Source organism: Contarinia nasturtii, unplaced genomic scaffold (assembly GCF_009176525.2).
Source record: "Contarinia nasturtii isolate CC-2019 unplaced genomic scaffold, AAFC_CNas_1.1 Cnas_scaffold_1699, whole genome shotgun sequence".
NCBI lineage: Eukaryota > Metazoa > Arthropoda > Insecta > Diptera > Cecidomyiidae > Contarinia > Contarinia nasturtii.
Window position 1 is genome coordinate 1,803,345 of NW_022199032.1, and position 15,682 is coordinate 1,819,026.

At 32.0% G+C, this 15,682-nt stretch overlaps 3 protein-coding genes across 3 annotated transcripts in view; 2 read left to right on the top strand and 1 right to left on the bottom strand.

Moving 5' to 3' along the window:
- Positions 1-11,252, top strand: part of LOC116347152 (decaprenyl-diphosphate synthase subunit 1) — a 46,963-nt gene extending 35,711 nt beyond the window's left edge. The window contains exons 4-8 of the mRNA XM_031777628.1: positions 175-316; positions 5,364-5,453; positions 6,639-6,770; positions 7,053-7,247; positions 7,606-11,252. Coding sequence (XP_031633488.1) covers positions 175-316; positions 5,364-5,453; positions 6,639-6,770; positions 7,053-7,247; positions 7,606-7,827 — 781 coding nt within the window. The 3' untranslated portion in view covers positions 7,828-11,252. The remainder of the gene's footprint in view (positions 1-174; positions 317-5,363; positions 5,454-6,638; positions 6,771-7,052; positions 7,248-7,605) is intronic.
- A 1,347-nt stretch (positions 11,253-12,599) lies between these two features.
- LOC116347154 lies at positions 12,600-13,937 on the bottom strand. Its single transcript, XM_031777633.1, has 3 exons — positions 13,785-13,937; positions 13,630-13,706; positions 12,600-13,539 (listed from the first exon to the last, which is right to left on the bottom strand). The coding sequence occupies exons 1-3, from the start codon at positions 13,824-13,826 to the stop codon at positions 12,846-12,848; spliced, it is 813 nt and encodes a 270-aa protein (XP_031633493.1). The 5' UTR covers positions 13,827-13,937; the 3' UTR covers positions 12,600-12,845.
- Positions 13,938-14,049: 112 nt separating this feature from the next.
- LOC116347160 (methionyl-tRNA formyltransferase, mitochondrial) lies at positions 14,050-15,464 on the top strand. Its single transcript, XM_031777644.1, has 4 exons — positions 14,050-14,231; positions 14,298-14,510; positions 14,570-14,871; positions 15,036-15,464. Exons 1-4 carry the CDS (start codon positions 14,071-14,073, stop codon positions 15,395-15,397), a joined length of 1,038 nt encoding a protein of 345 aa, XP_031633504.1. The 5' UTR covers positions 14,050-14,070; the 3' UTR covers positions 15,398-15,464.
- Positions 15,465-15,682: the final 218 nt, after the last annotated feature.

Here is a 15,682-nt window from a genome sequence, read left to right on the forward strand (position 1 = left end):
CTGAAACACAAGGTGCATGAACACAATTTAGCGAATAATTTTGGCAGCAGCAAATGAACAATGCTGTGTAATCGAAAACAACAATTAATATATCGATATATATGATTTTCATCCAATTATGCTAAAAAAAATGAAATTGTGTTTAATCAATTTGTAATTTACTTTGATTTACAGAGACCCTTTAGAAAGTCAGAGACGTGTTGCCATGATATCAGAAATGATACATACAGCTAGTTTAATCCACGACGATGTAATCGATCAATCTAACTTTAGACGAGGCAAACCTAGCGTAAATGTTTTATGGAATCACAGAAAGGTGAGTGAAACATCTGCATCATTTTCATTTTCACTGTGTGGTAGAGCATCGTTAAACGGTGCTACAGCACAGTTCAACGACGCATCGTATGTGTTTTTCATCTTCATTCTCTCTTCTGCATAATGTAACTATTATTAAAAACGATCATCGAAATGGTTTGGTTGCCCGATAAAATTGCGCGTTTCTTTGCTCTCTCGCGTACGTATCAACGAAAACACAAAGCGCACACACACACAGGAGACGCAAACGCAATGCACTCATACACATCTGCTTCGCGAAATGCTGTGTGTGTGTGGAAAAGTCCATTTCTAATGCTAATATGCATTTAATTTAAAAACGGTTTGGTGTGTGCATAGACGTACGAATTCTTACACAACTGACCACATCAAGCGCGTTTAGTAACGCACGCAAATACTTTCTACTTTTTAGGTGTGTTTCGCTACTTGTTGCGGTTATTTCTAGTCAATGTGTGTTGTGTTGTTTTGTTTTTATTTTATTTTTATTTTTTGCAACTGTTTTTTTTTTTCTTCATTTCTTGCTTCTTTTTTTCAATTCATCAGTGGCATTGTTTCCATTTGGATCCATTTGGAAAGAAGTGCGCATGTATGACTTTAACGCATCGATAACGATGATTGAATTTTTTTTTCTTTTTATTTTTCACGATTACAAAACCATCAACAAGTAATTTAGTGAACAAAGTATTTGCCCCGTTTGAATGCTTTTCTTTTGGAATTTTGTTGCTATTTGCGAATGAATATATATCTCTTTAAAATGTTGGTTAAAAAAAAAAACAAATCTTTCAAAAAATGTTTGTTGGAAAATAGGTTTGGATGAGAAAGTAAAATGAGAAACGTATTTTCACTTGTGATCGCATTCATAGACAATGCGCACGACCGATAAATAAGGAAAAAGCAGCGACATCGTCTTTTCGAACATAGAGAAAATACTTACAACACAAATACATCGACACAACAAATTCATAAAAACGGTATGCAATTCCATTGAAAAGTATCGCAAAACCATCATTGGAACAACAACAACAAAAAAGAGTATCAAGTCATGTTGCCTATATCATTTGTTTGTCCACCGTTCATGCGATATGTGTGTGTGCATGTGAAAATTTGCGTTAAATTGCTCACCCACGAGATCTCTTTTGGTTTGCGGCGATTACGCGATGAAATCGATCTATAGAAAGAAATGAAAAAAAAACAAGAGTAATGTTGTGCAGCTAAATGAAATTGAATTAAAAAAAAATGCCGAAGAAAAGCGTGCAAGAGATGGAAACAAAATTTTTATTATAAACAACGTAATCATTGGGTGGTTTTCGATTATAAACACAGGTTGACCAACTTGATGTTGTTCGATTTTGAATCTGTGTCGCATTTCAATAAATCGTCGATCGAAAAAATGATATGGAACACACATATACACATACCAAAATGTTGCACGATTGCAGTGATGTAAAGTCATCCATTCCATCAATCGGTTTTGTTGTTTTTCTCTCTTCTCTCTTCTGTAATAAGAAAATAGAGTGCCGGAAAATGTTTCGATCGGCATATTCGTCATGACCAACTTGCTCGTGCAAGTTGTTAATTTTTCGTATTTTTGATGGTATTTTTGCTTTCGTTTTCTTCACCTGTTCGCAGTTCACCTACTTAACTTCTTCTTTTCGTCTGTCTCTGTGTGTGTGTTTCTCACTTTTCTATTACCACACATCGACAAATTGTTCATTGCTGGAGTATATTGTTTATCATCGAATTCAAAAATCGAAACAAAATATGACGAAAAGAAAATAAAACGATGACGCATTTATGCGAAGTGTGTCTGGTGCGTACAAGCATACAAAATAATCGGAATGAAAAGTGGTGTTGTCATAATATAAACTTGACAATTATGACCTCGGAAGATCACCAACATTAGACACACATTAAAATGGAAATGGTTTGTCGCACAAAGTTCAAATGTACAGCATTTTCTTTTTGCGCAATGGTGTTTTCATGGTGGTGCAACAGAGATGGCATGTGATTTCGAGAAAGCATAATTAAAATGCTTCGTAATTGCTTCTATCGATTGGTCTCTGATTAAATGACGGGCCTGCAATTGAATATCATCATTGGTTGTACGGATTGTAATTAAACTATATGTGGACGTGTGTAACACATGCGTGTGGCTATTGCCACGTCAGTTCCATTGAAAAATTGAGCATTCAGATTGATACGTACGATCGATCGGTGCCAATGGTAAATCAATTTTTCACTCGCATTCTAACTGGCTTGCCACCTTTCTCTCTCTCTCTGTCTCTCGCACACACTCTTTCTATATCTGTTGTAATGCGCAATGTCTGCATCATGTTTAATTGATGGTGGCTTGGCTTATTGAGACCAGCGATTAAATGTTCAACTTGATCTGAATACGTTGCAGTTCAGTTGATGTGATAATTATTATTATATATATCTTGTTTTTAGTCTTTTGATATTGTTGGACAGTTTTTTTTCTTCACATTTTTTTGTTTAAAGATGACATAATTTTTTTTTTTTACATCGCTTATCACAATTATCGCCGAACAATTTGAATAGAAGCAAAGGTGAAAGAAAGTCTTTTCAAAAAAACCGAATTCCACTCAATGTTTTCTTTTTAGCGTGTGTGTGTGTGTGTCTGTGCACACGATGAATTCCACAATCATTTTCATTTAATGAAACAAAGTAATAATACGTTTATTTTTAAAGTTCAAAATGCTTTACAAATTAATGAAAATGGCTTTAACAGTTATGTGTATAAACAATTGAATAAAACAGACAAACTATAATGAAATGAACTGTGCAATATTAAGTTGTTTACAAAGACTTTGAAATAAAGATGTAATCGTTGCCACTGTTTTTGTGCCGTTGTTTGACCAATTGCTGTTTGTCTGCCCATAATAAAATTAAATAACAAATGCCTGTTGCGGAGAATTCAAAAATTGACACAGATTCGCTATCTTTAAAAAAAGCGGCTTTGAAATGGTCGAAGAATATGGTAAATCATCCAGAAGAACGCCGTTGGAAAACTGATGATTATGTTGGTCAAGTTGGTGCAAGACATTTAGCGCATAGCATAAGTTTCACTTTCGATTATCTCACGCTGAAGTAATGCGAATTATACAATTATTCATGGTGAACGGGGAGTTTGAGTACGAATGTTTCATTTTCACCGATCATCTGTCTTCATGTGTTGTGTGTGTGTTTCATTCGTTTGGAAATGTTTAGAGACGGAGAGTACAAAAAAATTCCAATGAAAAACTATACATCGAAAATGAAATGGACGAAAAAATAAATAAACAAAAACACTGAAAATAGGTAAAGACGCGCGATAAAAGCGGTAATTAATCAGTATTGAGTGTTTTTTTTTCGTCTCTCATTTGTTGGTGTTTTGGAAGTTGATTAAATTAATAATTATTATGTCTTTAATCATTGCACGATTGTTTTCATCGATTGAGTTATGGTTTCGGTCGACGATGGTAGTCACAATGACATCTCCAAAAAAAGAAAACCACACCGATTTAGTCAATAATTTTGCATAAACTGAATGAAAGTGGTCATCATAATTTGCGAATATTTTTCATGTAACAATTCGATGTCGCTGTCGTTGTTGTTGGTATCAGTTTTTTTTTCGTGTCATGCACACATTTTTTGGACAAGGCAATGAGGTACGAAAATAAAACTTTTATCAAGATTTTATTAGCTGAAGTGAAAACGAAACTGGCTATATGACTGAAAAAAATGTCGAACAATAAATAAAAAAAATGGTGTAAACTTAAGATGGTAGACACTTATGTAAAACAACTTGGGACAACAAAAAAACTTATGATACTGCAGTTGTTAGTGTATGTGTGTTTATAATATGTCTTTCGGTTGAGTCTGAAAGTTTTTGTTGTTGTTGTTGATGTTATATCTTTCTTCTGCACTTTCCGCATTGGTTTTTGTTGACGAGCGTCTTTTTTTTCGATTGCGGAAATTGATCGAATCGCATTGTTTTCAGTTCAGTAAATCTCTACCTTTATTTGTGTATAGAATCATTTAATTTACAGCTTAATTTGGAAACAATCTTCCGGTGTGTGTGTTTCTTTTGGTGTTCATTGACGAAGATGCTATTTTTTGTTATGTCTTCATTTAACAAAGTTCGATTCGTGGCTAAATGTCATCAAGATTCGAAACGATAGCAGCTTCGATTCTTGAAATTCGATATTGATGGCTTTGGAATTCCATTTATATTGAGTTTAATCGATAATTGTAGAATTTCACGCGATGATTTTTCGTTTCGCTATAAATTTTGCGCATTCGAGTACAAAGTACATGTATTGCGTACACATATATACTTTACCGTACAATGTATTTATCAATATACATATTCTTGCATCATCTCGCAATTTATTTACAAATCGAATTGCTGCGAGAGTGCGCGATCAATTGATGTTTATTCTTATTTATGAGCAATTCAACCATTTTCATTTAAAATGATGACATTCCTGTCGTTGGCGACATAAAAAACGAAAAAAAAAAAATTTAATACTCACAGCATATTGTATGACCACATCAAATGGCATTGTAAAATCATCAGAATTATAAGAATTTTGTTAGTTTTATGTCGCGTCAAAATGATTTGTTTACTTTTTAGGTTAGTCTGGATCATGTGTACAAACATAAGTACGCGCGCGCAAGCACACGTACTTGTCTTTTTTTATTGGCAATTTCAAGCCCATTTGTTGTTTCATGTTACATAAATGTGATTTACATAGAATTATACACTGATCAACTGATGATTCGTTTGCTTTAAAGTTATACACACTTTTTTTTCCTCAATCATTCATCATTTATAATTGATATTTTAAAGATCTATGCAATGTTTACTAATTTCATTTCAAATACCGATTATCTGCAATATAAATAGAATGAATACAAAGAAAACACACAGCAGCTCAAATAGCTATAATAAAACATTTTAATAATCCAAATGAAAAAATTTACATTTTTTAATCAAGATTTTTTTTTTTTTTTGTTTCTTCAATTAGGTTACAATGACTGGAGACTATATCTTATCAATAGCGTCAATATTGATTGCTCGTCTTAAAAACGATGATGTTACAATAGTTTTAAGTGAGGTAAGCTAATTATGTGGCATTCAAAATGTATCAAACACGAAAAAATTAGCACCAAACGATTTGAATTGAACACCAAAAAAATGTGATAAAAATATCCCAAGCAAAAGTGATGTTATGTAACTTAAGCCGGTAAAAAAGTGTCATTTAGTGATTATTAGTGTCGTGTTCATTTCTGGTTTCGTTTTAAAGATTGATATTCTGTATTCAGAAACATAGTAGATCACAACCGATAAAAAGAAGGATTGATTGTAAACCGGTCGCAACAAATCAATGTATTCAATATACTACTATTGTTCGTTCTTTGACCGCATCGCACACCGATAGGCAACTAGGAATAATGAAAAGGAAATTTTTGAGTCCGGTTTTTTACCTTGTAGCTGTGTGTGTGTGGAAATGTGATATTCAACCAGAAATCACATGTGTTTGATGTTTATGATATATGCAACATCAAGGTCAACAGTCACCTGTCTCTCATAGCCCAGGCTTAAACGTAAATCCGGAACCGAATTGATGGCCATTAAATATTTTTTATTGCCTTTATTCTTATTGACGATGGCACCCATCTTCATTCGAACGAATTCAAGTTTCTTCTTCGTCGTCGTCGTTCATCGCCATCATTTTCTTAACCATCTCGCCATTTTTAGATGACACGAAAATAAACATGCATGCATCATGATGCAAATTAATATATTAATGTAATCATGCCAATTCAAAATGAAATCATAAAACATGAATTACAATAACATTTTGTTGTGATACTTTAAATCTTCACATGAATTTGTTACTTCAAATTTCCTATTTATAAATTCATCAAACGTATATAAATGCTTTATCTCCAAGTGTTTGACGGAAAAAGAATTTTAATATTGACAGAACAGTCTGTTCGTATATTTCAATACCTTTGCTTTTGAATGCTAACTATGTGAACGTGCTAGAGTGAGAGAGAGAGCGAGATGCTTACAATTAAATGCGGCAACAGCTGCTTACTTAGAAAAATTTCGTACATAGTATAACATTGAATGGCACTGGCTTTTGTGTAGCACAAAATTGACTTAACGACATTATGATGATTGAGTGCGATAAGCTTCTTCGGTGTTCAAAAATAGCCGATACATATACAAATATTTTTTAATCGATTTCCGAAATAATGTTTTATTTTTTTTCGGTATTTTTTTTTTTCTTCAGATTTTAACCGACTTAGTACAAGGTGAATTTATGCAGTTGGGATCAAAAGAATCGGAAAACGAACGATTTGCCCATTACCTCACAAAAACGTATAGAAAAACTGCATCGCTTATTGCAAACACAACCAAATCGGTAAGAAATGTCGTTTATGTAACAACATTGTATTGAGTGAATTTATTTTTAGAATTATTTCTTTTTTATTTTGTTTGTTTGGTTTGCTCTCGCCTTCGTTGATGTCATCGTCACTTGATTGCGGTGATCAAAATGATTGATGACTATTTCGAATTCTGAGCACTTTTTGTCATATGCATTTCTAATTTTTGTTTACTTATTCTCTCTTCGGTTTTTTGGACGTTTTTCATTTTTTCTCAACAACAAAAAAAAACAATCGTGTTTGCTTGTACAACTATGAAGGTGGCAATGCTTGGTGGTGCCGACGAGTCTCTTTCAGAGTTAGCGTTTCAATACGGCCGAAATGTTGGATTAGCATTTCAATTAGTCGACGACCTTTTGGATTTTGTCTCATCAGCAGAAGCAATGGGAAAACCAACCGCCGCTGATTTAAAATTAGGCCTGGCCACAGCACCTGTATTATTCGCATGCGAAAAGGTACGTGCTCTTACACACATTACAATTTCAATCACCGATGTTATGCATATCAAATGCGAATACGCACCATCAATCTTAGAACGTCTAAATTTGTTCTTATTCGTCATTTGTTCTTCTATTTTAAAATCATTTTTGGCATTGTGAATTTGTGATGGTGCAAAAAAGAATGTGAAAAGAGTGATATTTTTAATGCAAAGCACATAATATCTGATAAAGACTGTTGATAAATTTCTGTGTCAATACGAAGAAAAGATCATTTTACATATTTTTTTTCGTCGACTTTTTTCTTTTCAACAAAAAAACTTTTGATCTCATTAAATTTATATTTGTCTTATTTATTTTTTTCTCTCTTGTTCAGTTCCCCGAATTGAATCCAATGATTATGCGCCGTTTTGAGGAACCCGGCGACGTCGAACGAGCCTTTGAGCTTGTGCACAAATCTCAAGGATTGGAACAAACGAGATTCTTAGCCCGAAAACATTGCATAGAAGCCATACGATTAGCGCAAGAATTAACCGAGTCACCGTATCAAAAGGGATTAATAGTTGTTAATGATTATGTGCTGAACCGAATGAAGTAATATTATTGTTTTTTTAAAGAAAAATTATTCAATTATTATCTATTGCCAATATCGTCGTCATCGTGTGTAACATTTAATATATTAACAACGAAAGAGAACACAAAATTAAGATCAACTAAGAAAAATCGAAGAAAAGAAAAATCCAAACAAAAAAAATCCTAACTGCAAGCAATATTACATTGCTCCATGTGTGGCAATCATTTGAAGGGGAAAAAAAACATGAGCAAAATCAAATTGAGAACAAAATGATTATTTTGGCCAATGACAAGCGGCCGAGCCAATTTTTTTTTTTTTTTGAAGAAAAAAAAATCTTTTGTTTAAATAGTAAATAATAATTGCATAAAAACTAATATTAAAACTAGTATAAAATCTAGAGTATTGCAAAAGAAAACCGAAATAGATAAAGGGAAACAATAATCAAACTCATGAGAACAACAACACGGGGTAAAAAACACACATACAGAGAGAGAATTAAAATTGAAAATAAAATTGATTTAGTCAATATTAAGAGGAAATTGTAACAGAACCAACACATTTGGCCGAGATGAACGCTGGATTTGTTTGTTTACGATCAGATATATATTTTTTGTTTACAAATTCGTATGCCAGATAGAACATACAAAGTGGTAGAGAAAAAATAGTAGGTACATTTGCAAGAATGCAAAAAAATGAACTAAAATATCGAACATTTTTGATTTGTTTTTTAATATTGCATATTGGTTTAGTTTAAATGGCAAAATGTTTGAGCATGAAAATTGAATAGAAAATATAATTATTTTTTCCTTAAAAAATAGATTAAAAAAATCAATGTGGGATGGATAGGTGTTATTTAAAAAAAACACACACATTTTAAATGAAACAACTTTAGCAAATGATGGTATACAATGTATTTGTATCGTGTATCGATTGCTTTTAATTTCTTTTTTTTTTTATAAATACACACAAATATTTTCCGAAATTCTAGTTTTCTTTTCGTCAATTCAGTTTTATTTTCGGGATATAAAATAGTGATTCGAATCTGCCCAAAAAAAATTACACACCTGTCTGTCATTGTTTAAAAAAGTATATATCCTCACATTGTGTCCGTGTCCGTTGCTTTTTAGTGCGAATAACATCATTTGATGCCACTGCACTCCGATCGAAGATCGAAATGCCCGGCAAGAAGAATAGAAAAAAAAACATGCCATCAAAAATTAAGAAAAGAATATCTTACATCAAGCAATGATGCAGCATATATAATTTATGTATGTATAAAGTTATTTTAAATAATGAGCTCCAAAAATGGTTGTGTGTTTTTGAAAACAAGCAAAGAAGAAAAAAAAGACGAAAAAAATCATGATAAATTTTTTTTTTAATTATCCATGTAATTTGCTTTGGAAGGTTTATGTTAATAATAATACTTTTGATAATTTTAACGTATTCTTCTTATTATTTTTTTTTATTTAATATCATTTTTTAGAATTGAGTTTGTTCCGGAATGAACTCTTGGAACTCTTAAGTTCTATATCTTTTTTTTTGTTTTGTACTATGTTATAGTGAATGCAAATCACGACTTAGTTGTAAATTATGAGTAAATGTATACATTTTCTTTTTGTTTTTAAAAATAATGTATGTTTGGTGTGCACTCTCTTTGTATATTTGTAGTCTGAATCTTTTTCTCGGTCGGATGTTTTGTGCATTTTTGTGCAAAAGCTCATGCAAAAAGTAATCGCCAAACACCGGAGAAACTCACCATTGCAAATGAACGTGGAGAGTGAACCCAAGAAAAAAAAAAAACAATCCATTCAAAGCAAATTGAAGAGAATAAAATGAAAACAGAAAAGCAAAAAAAAAAAACACAAGTGGCCAAGTTTAAGCAAAGACAACTGGAGTGAATGTTTTCGATTCTTAACAAGAAATAACATTCTTCCATTTATTGTTTAAAGCAAAAAATTTAAAAAAAATTGTAATTAATTTGTAATAATTTGTTTGTAGTTTATTATATTCACTTATATTGTTTAATGCCTGGTCAGTTCAACGGGCTTACGCGCACGCAAACACACACATACACACACACACATAGAGCGTCCCTCTATTTAGATACAGAGATCATATATGCAGAATATTGAGAAATTAATTATAATTTGTATATATATAAATTGTGTAGAATGGCATATCCGTGACCATTAAAAACCGTACCGAAATCCAAATAAATCCATATACCATTTGTCCCGTTTTCCAATTTTGGCTCATCATCGATTTTCAAGCGTTAATTTAATTTTGTAGGTCAGTCCGAAGCCATCGTCATATATATTCTCTTTTTTTTTCTTTGATGAATGAGTGAAAAAGTGTGAAAATCGCGTTTAAAACAACAAACGACAATTGGAAATGAGTTTAAGTAATTGTGTGCGCGCAATTTCCACAAGAAAAAAAAAATATATGGCATTAACAATTTATATCGATAAGATGGTGTTCAAGAGAAAAAAAAATTAACAACAAAAAAGAGAGAAAAACTGCCTTTTTAAAAAGAAATAAGCTTAAGTGTGAGATCCGAAAGAAGGAGTAAATAGATAAATTTACATATTAAGATTTGAAATAAACATTTAAAAAAAAAACGTTTAATTTTCAACAATTAAACGAGGTACATGAATAATAATGAAACGAAGCGAAAACCGCATATACTGTTAGACAGATTGACAATTTAGTCAAATAAATACAAATAATAACAACCAAATAATTATTTATTAGATTTTTCCTTCTTCATTTCATGGTTTTGTGTTTTGTTTTTCGTTTTGAAAAAGAATATATGGAGAGCGACATACAGCCAAGAATTAATTTTTTTGTTAAATAAAACTTAACCTTCTTTTTGTTATTTTGGTAGAAAAAAAATAGAAACAAAAGCAATTTTACAATTTGACGGTATTCGTCAATGGCTCACTGAACATGCTCACTTAATTTAAATTAATGAGAAAAATTAACGAAAATTAATTCATTTTAATTCAGTCAGAAAATTATGCAGCACATGATCCCCGTTCCAACTGTATTTGTAGGAAACGCTTTATGTTTTTGTCTTTTTTCCTCCTTTTGAAAAAAAAAAAAAAAAAAAAAAAACAAATTGGTTACTATATTTAACCGACATTTAATTCAATTACTGTGGAATTTAAGACACATGAAATAAAAGTTACCATCTCTCAAAACCATTTATTTTCCGTTGATTTTATTATTTCTCATTCAGTTGCAATATGATTTACGTAAAAAAATGAAATGTACTAAATGGAACAAATGTCATAAATATACGGAAAATACCAATTTTTCCAATCTTAATACGCACTCAAACGGGAAAGAAAACTGAAATAATCAAATCGATTCGAAATAAAAGGAAATGAACAGAAAATCAATTTATCTATTAACTTTATCGATAACAAATTGAAGAAAGAAAAAAAAAACAAACAAGCACATCGATTATACTTTATTTATTTTTGCACGTAGAAAAAATTAACACATGAAATGACCACTGATGTGAACAGATTTAAAAAAAAAATGACTTTAAATGACGTTGTTTTCAAAACAGATAGAGAGAAAAAATGAATCTACAGAAACACAGAGAAAATGTTCTATTTTGTAATTACTTACTTTATGGATAATAATAATAAATAAATGACAAAAGAAACAAACAATGTTTGCAATTATTTTTAATTTCCCTTTTTTAGCGGTTGATTGAGCGTATCGTGATTTTAACCATCAAAAAGATTCAATTAACGGGGTAGTCACTGGAAACTCTAGACTTTTTCAATAAATTTAAGGGCAAAATATTAAAAGTTGAAAAAAATTATTAAAATTTTTCTCTGTCCTCAGTATCCTCAGAAAACTCCTCTTAATATTTTTTGTTCTATGGATTAGTCTTTGCTGAAAACGGATAAGGTGAACAAAATATGGGTGGCAACAAATAATTTTGAACATGAAATAACAGTATTTTACTATCGGCGCTTAAATTTAAGTAAATCTATAAAATTTCTTATGGAAAAATATACACAGAGTCTTGCGCCAACGCACATTCTTCTTCATGACATTCGCAATATCGAACAGAGCACGTACATTACAGAAGTAACACAACACAAAAGCATCGGCTACGAGATTCGATGCTGTTCTCACTTTCTCTGTTATTACGAATGGAACAAAGAAGAATATGCGTTGGCTCAATATGACTCTCTCTGTCTATAGTATTTCCGTAAGAAAAAAATTGCTAATAGATTTACTTCGATAAGCGCTTACTTTTTCCCATTTATCAAAAAATTGTCCTTTACTTCAATTTGATCCATAAAATGTTAACATGCGTTTGATACTAGGTCTGATACAAAAAACCCAACATATTTATCCATTTGATCAAGAATTGTTATTTTAATTATTTTATAAGATGATTTGCTTGTCAACAACTTGAATTTTTCTTTTTTTCGAATACTTGTGGTATTGTCAAAAGCACATTTACTAAGATTTTTAAAAAATTGTATGATTACCGTTAAATCGAATCAGTTTCTTTACTACTTTTCTTTTTTAGATGATTGAAAACGAAGTAAAGTAAAACTGCACGAGCTCGAATTGATTTTTGTTTGAAATTTAATTTTTTTACAGAAATTCACCAGCCAGTAGTGTAAACGGGCGATTCCAATGGTACCAATCTGTTTAATGTGGATCGATGTATAATAACCATTTTCGGACAATACTGTTATGTATATCAAAAAGAACGATCATTTCCAAATTATGCTCTAAAACTGTGAAAATCCAAGAAAAACGTATAGAAAAAACTAAACCATTTATTCATATATTTGAACGAACAAATATACCGTGGAAAAAAAATTGAATATGAAAAAGGCAATGTTTGAATAACCACAATTTCAATAAAGTGCGAATCAATTCTTAACCAATATTTTAGTAATCTATAAAATATGGCAAAATAACGTAATTTCAGTCGATAACTTATCTATTTCTCTTCATATACTGAAGAATCTAAAACTAATTTTAAGTTGATAAGGTTGATTGGTTCACATTTTTCGCGAAAGTCCAAGTCGTCGTTGTTGTCGAACGTTTTCCATACGTCTTTCTGCAAATCTCTTGAGAAGCTCCTGATTCACCATATCCAATACCGGACGGGAAAACTTGTTGAGGATGTCCAACACAAATTGATGGAAATTCAAATCAAAATTCTTGATACAATGGTCCATCAAAGAATTCATTTGCATCACATCAAATTTGTAGCCCGATTTGTGAATGTATTTCAGTTCGTCGTAAAATGCGGATAAATTATCGTTGTTGGTGGCAAGAATTTTGCGTACAATGTAGTCAATACATTTTTCCGACGTATATCCCACGCTGTGAACAATGTTTGTCAATTCTTTCAAGGCCGTTGAGTAAACTGCACCGTCTGCGTGCCACAAAGCACGGAACACGTGGTCATATACGAGTGGTTGAACGTTTGTTGGAAATGTTTTGGCCACTTCCATGAAGCGTGGTAGCTCTTGTTTTCGACCATGTTCCACTATCTCGTTGCAAAGATTTGGCGCATATTCAAGCTTTGTGTTTTGCACATATTCAAACAATGTGTTGATACGTTCATCGGTCGGTTGATTACGAAAACTTTCGCTCATTTCGAATGCACCATCATTGTCGGCATCTAAGGTGGCACGTAAGCGTTTTGGTTTGGCCAAATATTCATCCAACGATGAAATCGAATCATAACTGCAAAGACACCACAACATTTCGGTTATTTTTTTTAAACTAGGATTTATGCTTGGTTTTGAAGTGTCTGCGCATCATTTATTTACGTACCTTCTTTTTCCACTTCCGTCACTTCTGAATGAATCGCCTTCGTAGAAGAGACTGATTGCATCCGAATCATTGGACTTCTGCAAAAGTAAATTGTCACAAAAATGTGAGAAAATAAATGATTTTCCAGAGAAATCGGCGGAAAATCTGCACCATACCTTACGATCAAAGTCTTCTTTTTTATCCATTTTGTTTGACATTCGGCAAAAAACTGTTTGTTGATATTGAAAAATGTCGTCTCAAACACGATCCGTAATTTCACAATGTCAAACACAGTATTGCAATATGCACCGTTAGAAATGTACAAGGCAGCGCGGTAATGTTTCTAATTCGAATGATTATTGGCAGATGAACTGAAACTTCGATGGCAATACCAATTTTTGTGTTTTGACAGCCGTACAATTTACATAACCTCAAATCAATATCAATTACAAAACAATCGCTATGCAACATTGGAGTTCGTTATTGAATTTTAAATCATTACTTAGTCATAATGTTTTAGTTCGTTTTAAATCATGTGCGGCAACAAACTTTAAATTAAATATCTTATTTTTTGGCACCGACACATTTTCACTGCGAAGTCTTATTTCGTTGGAAAATTCAACGTAAGTATTTTCGTTGTTTCGTCATTCAAAACAAGACTTTAAAAATCCAATTTTATTCATTTCTAGAAAATCCAATAAGTCCAAAATCAATCGAATTGATGTGGTGACATCGTTCCGTTCAAAGGGAAATCCGGTGAAAAAATATGCCGATGACCATGGGATGGTGTGTATGGATTGGGCGACATTAAAATCAAATACCAACATAATTAAACATGATTTGGGAGTTGTGGTGTCATTTGGCCATTTAATACCAGAAAATATAATCAATACATTTCCATAGTAAGTGAAAATGAAGCAATAAAGCAAGTAACCTTTGGTAACACATTCAATTCTTTAAGTGGAATGATAAACGTGCATGGCAGTCTTCTGCCACGATGGAGAGGTGCATCGCCAATAATTTATTCAATTTTAAATGAAGATTCCGTGACCGGTGTATCCATAATGAGAATCAGTCCGAATAAATTTGATGTTGGGGAAATTTTAGCAGCGAAATCCGTTGAAATTCCAAAAAATGTACTGATGCCACATTTACATAAAACACTTTCAAATGAAGGCGCCACACTTCTGACAGAATGTATTGAAAATGCACCAGCCAGTTTTCAGAATGGAAAACAACAAGATGACAACAAGGCTACCTATGGTATGGATCTTGCTTATTTAGTCAGACCGACATTGGTGTATAATTCATGACATTGCTTGTAGATGGTATAGAGCACAATGTATTGAATCGTGTACTAATGTCAAGAATTTGCCCTATTCCCACTGATGACAAACTTGTTATTTTCTTTAAAAATCTAATTTCAGCTCCAAAAGTACCCGAGTCAATGGCTACCATAAATTGGCAAATGATGACAGCGAAATACGTTTGTAATTTATATAGAGCATTATATTCGTTTAAATGGCTGACAACATGTTGGCAAAAGCGTCGTGTAAAAATTAGAGATCTTGACTTGACCAACGATGGTGTCAACGAATCAAATTTGGATCGATCACCGGGCTATGTAGAATACGATAAAATTAATAAATGTTTGTGTGTACATTGTAGCGATGGACATTTCATTAGCATCAAAAAGTTGAGTGTTGAAGGTAAACCTGTGATGACAGCGGCTGATTTTAATAATGGATTTTTGAAAAAAGTCGACCCAAAACAGCGATATTTCACGTAGCAGTTCAATAAAAAGAATATAGAATGTTATTTAAAAAGAAAAACTACTATTTAAATTATTTCTAATATTGAAAAAAATGTCTTTTATTCAAACAAATCTCTTTTGTTTACACGGTATAGTCGTTAATATCTCTGTTCATTTGTCGATTTTACAAAATGAATAGAAAATTACGGCTCAAGCTTGATAAATTACCAAATTTCTTATTTAAACCAGTTTTTTTTTTCATCTTAAAAAAGCGTGTTGGTGAAAATATCTCTCATTCGAATTGTGGAGGAAAACATTGAA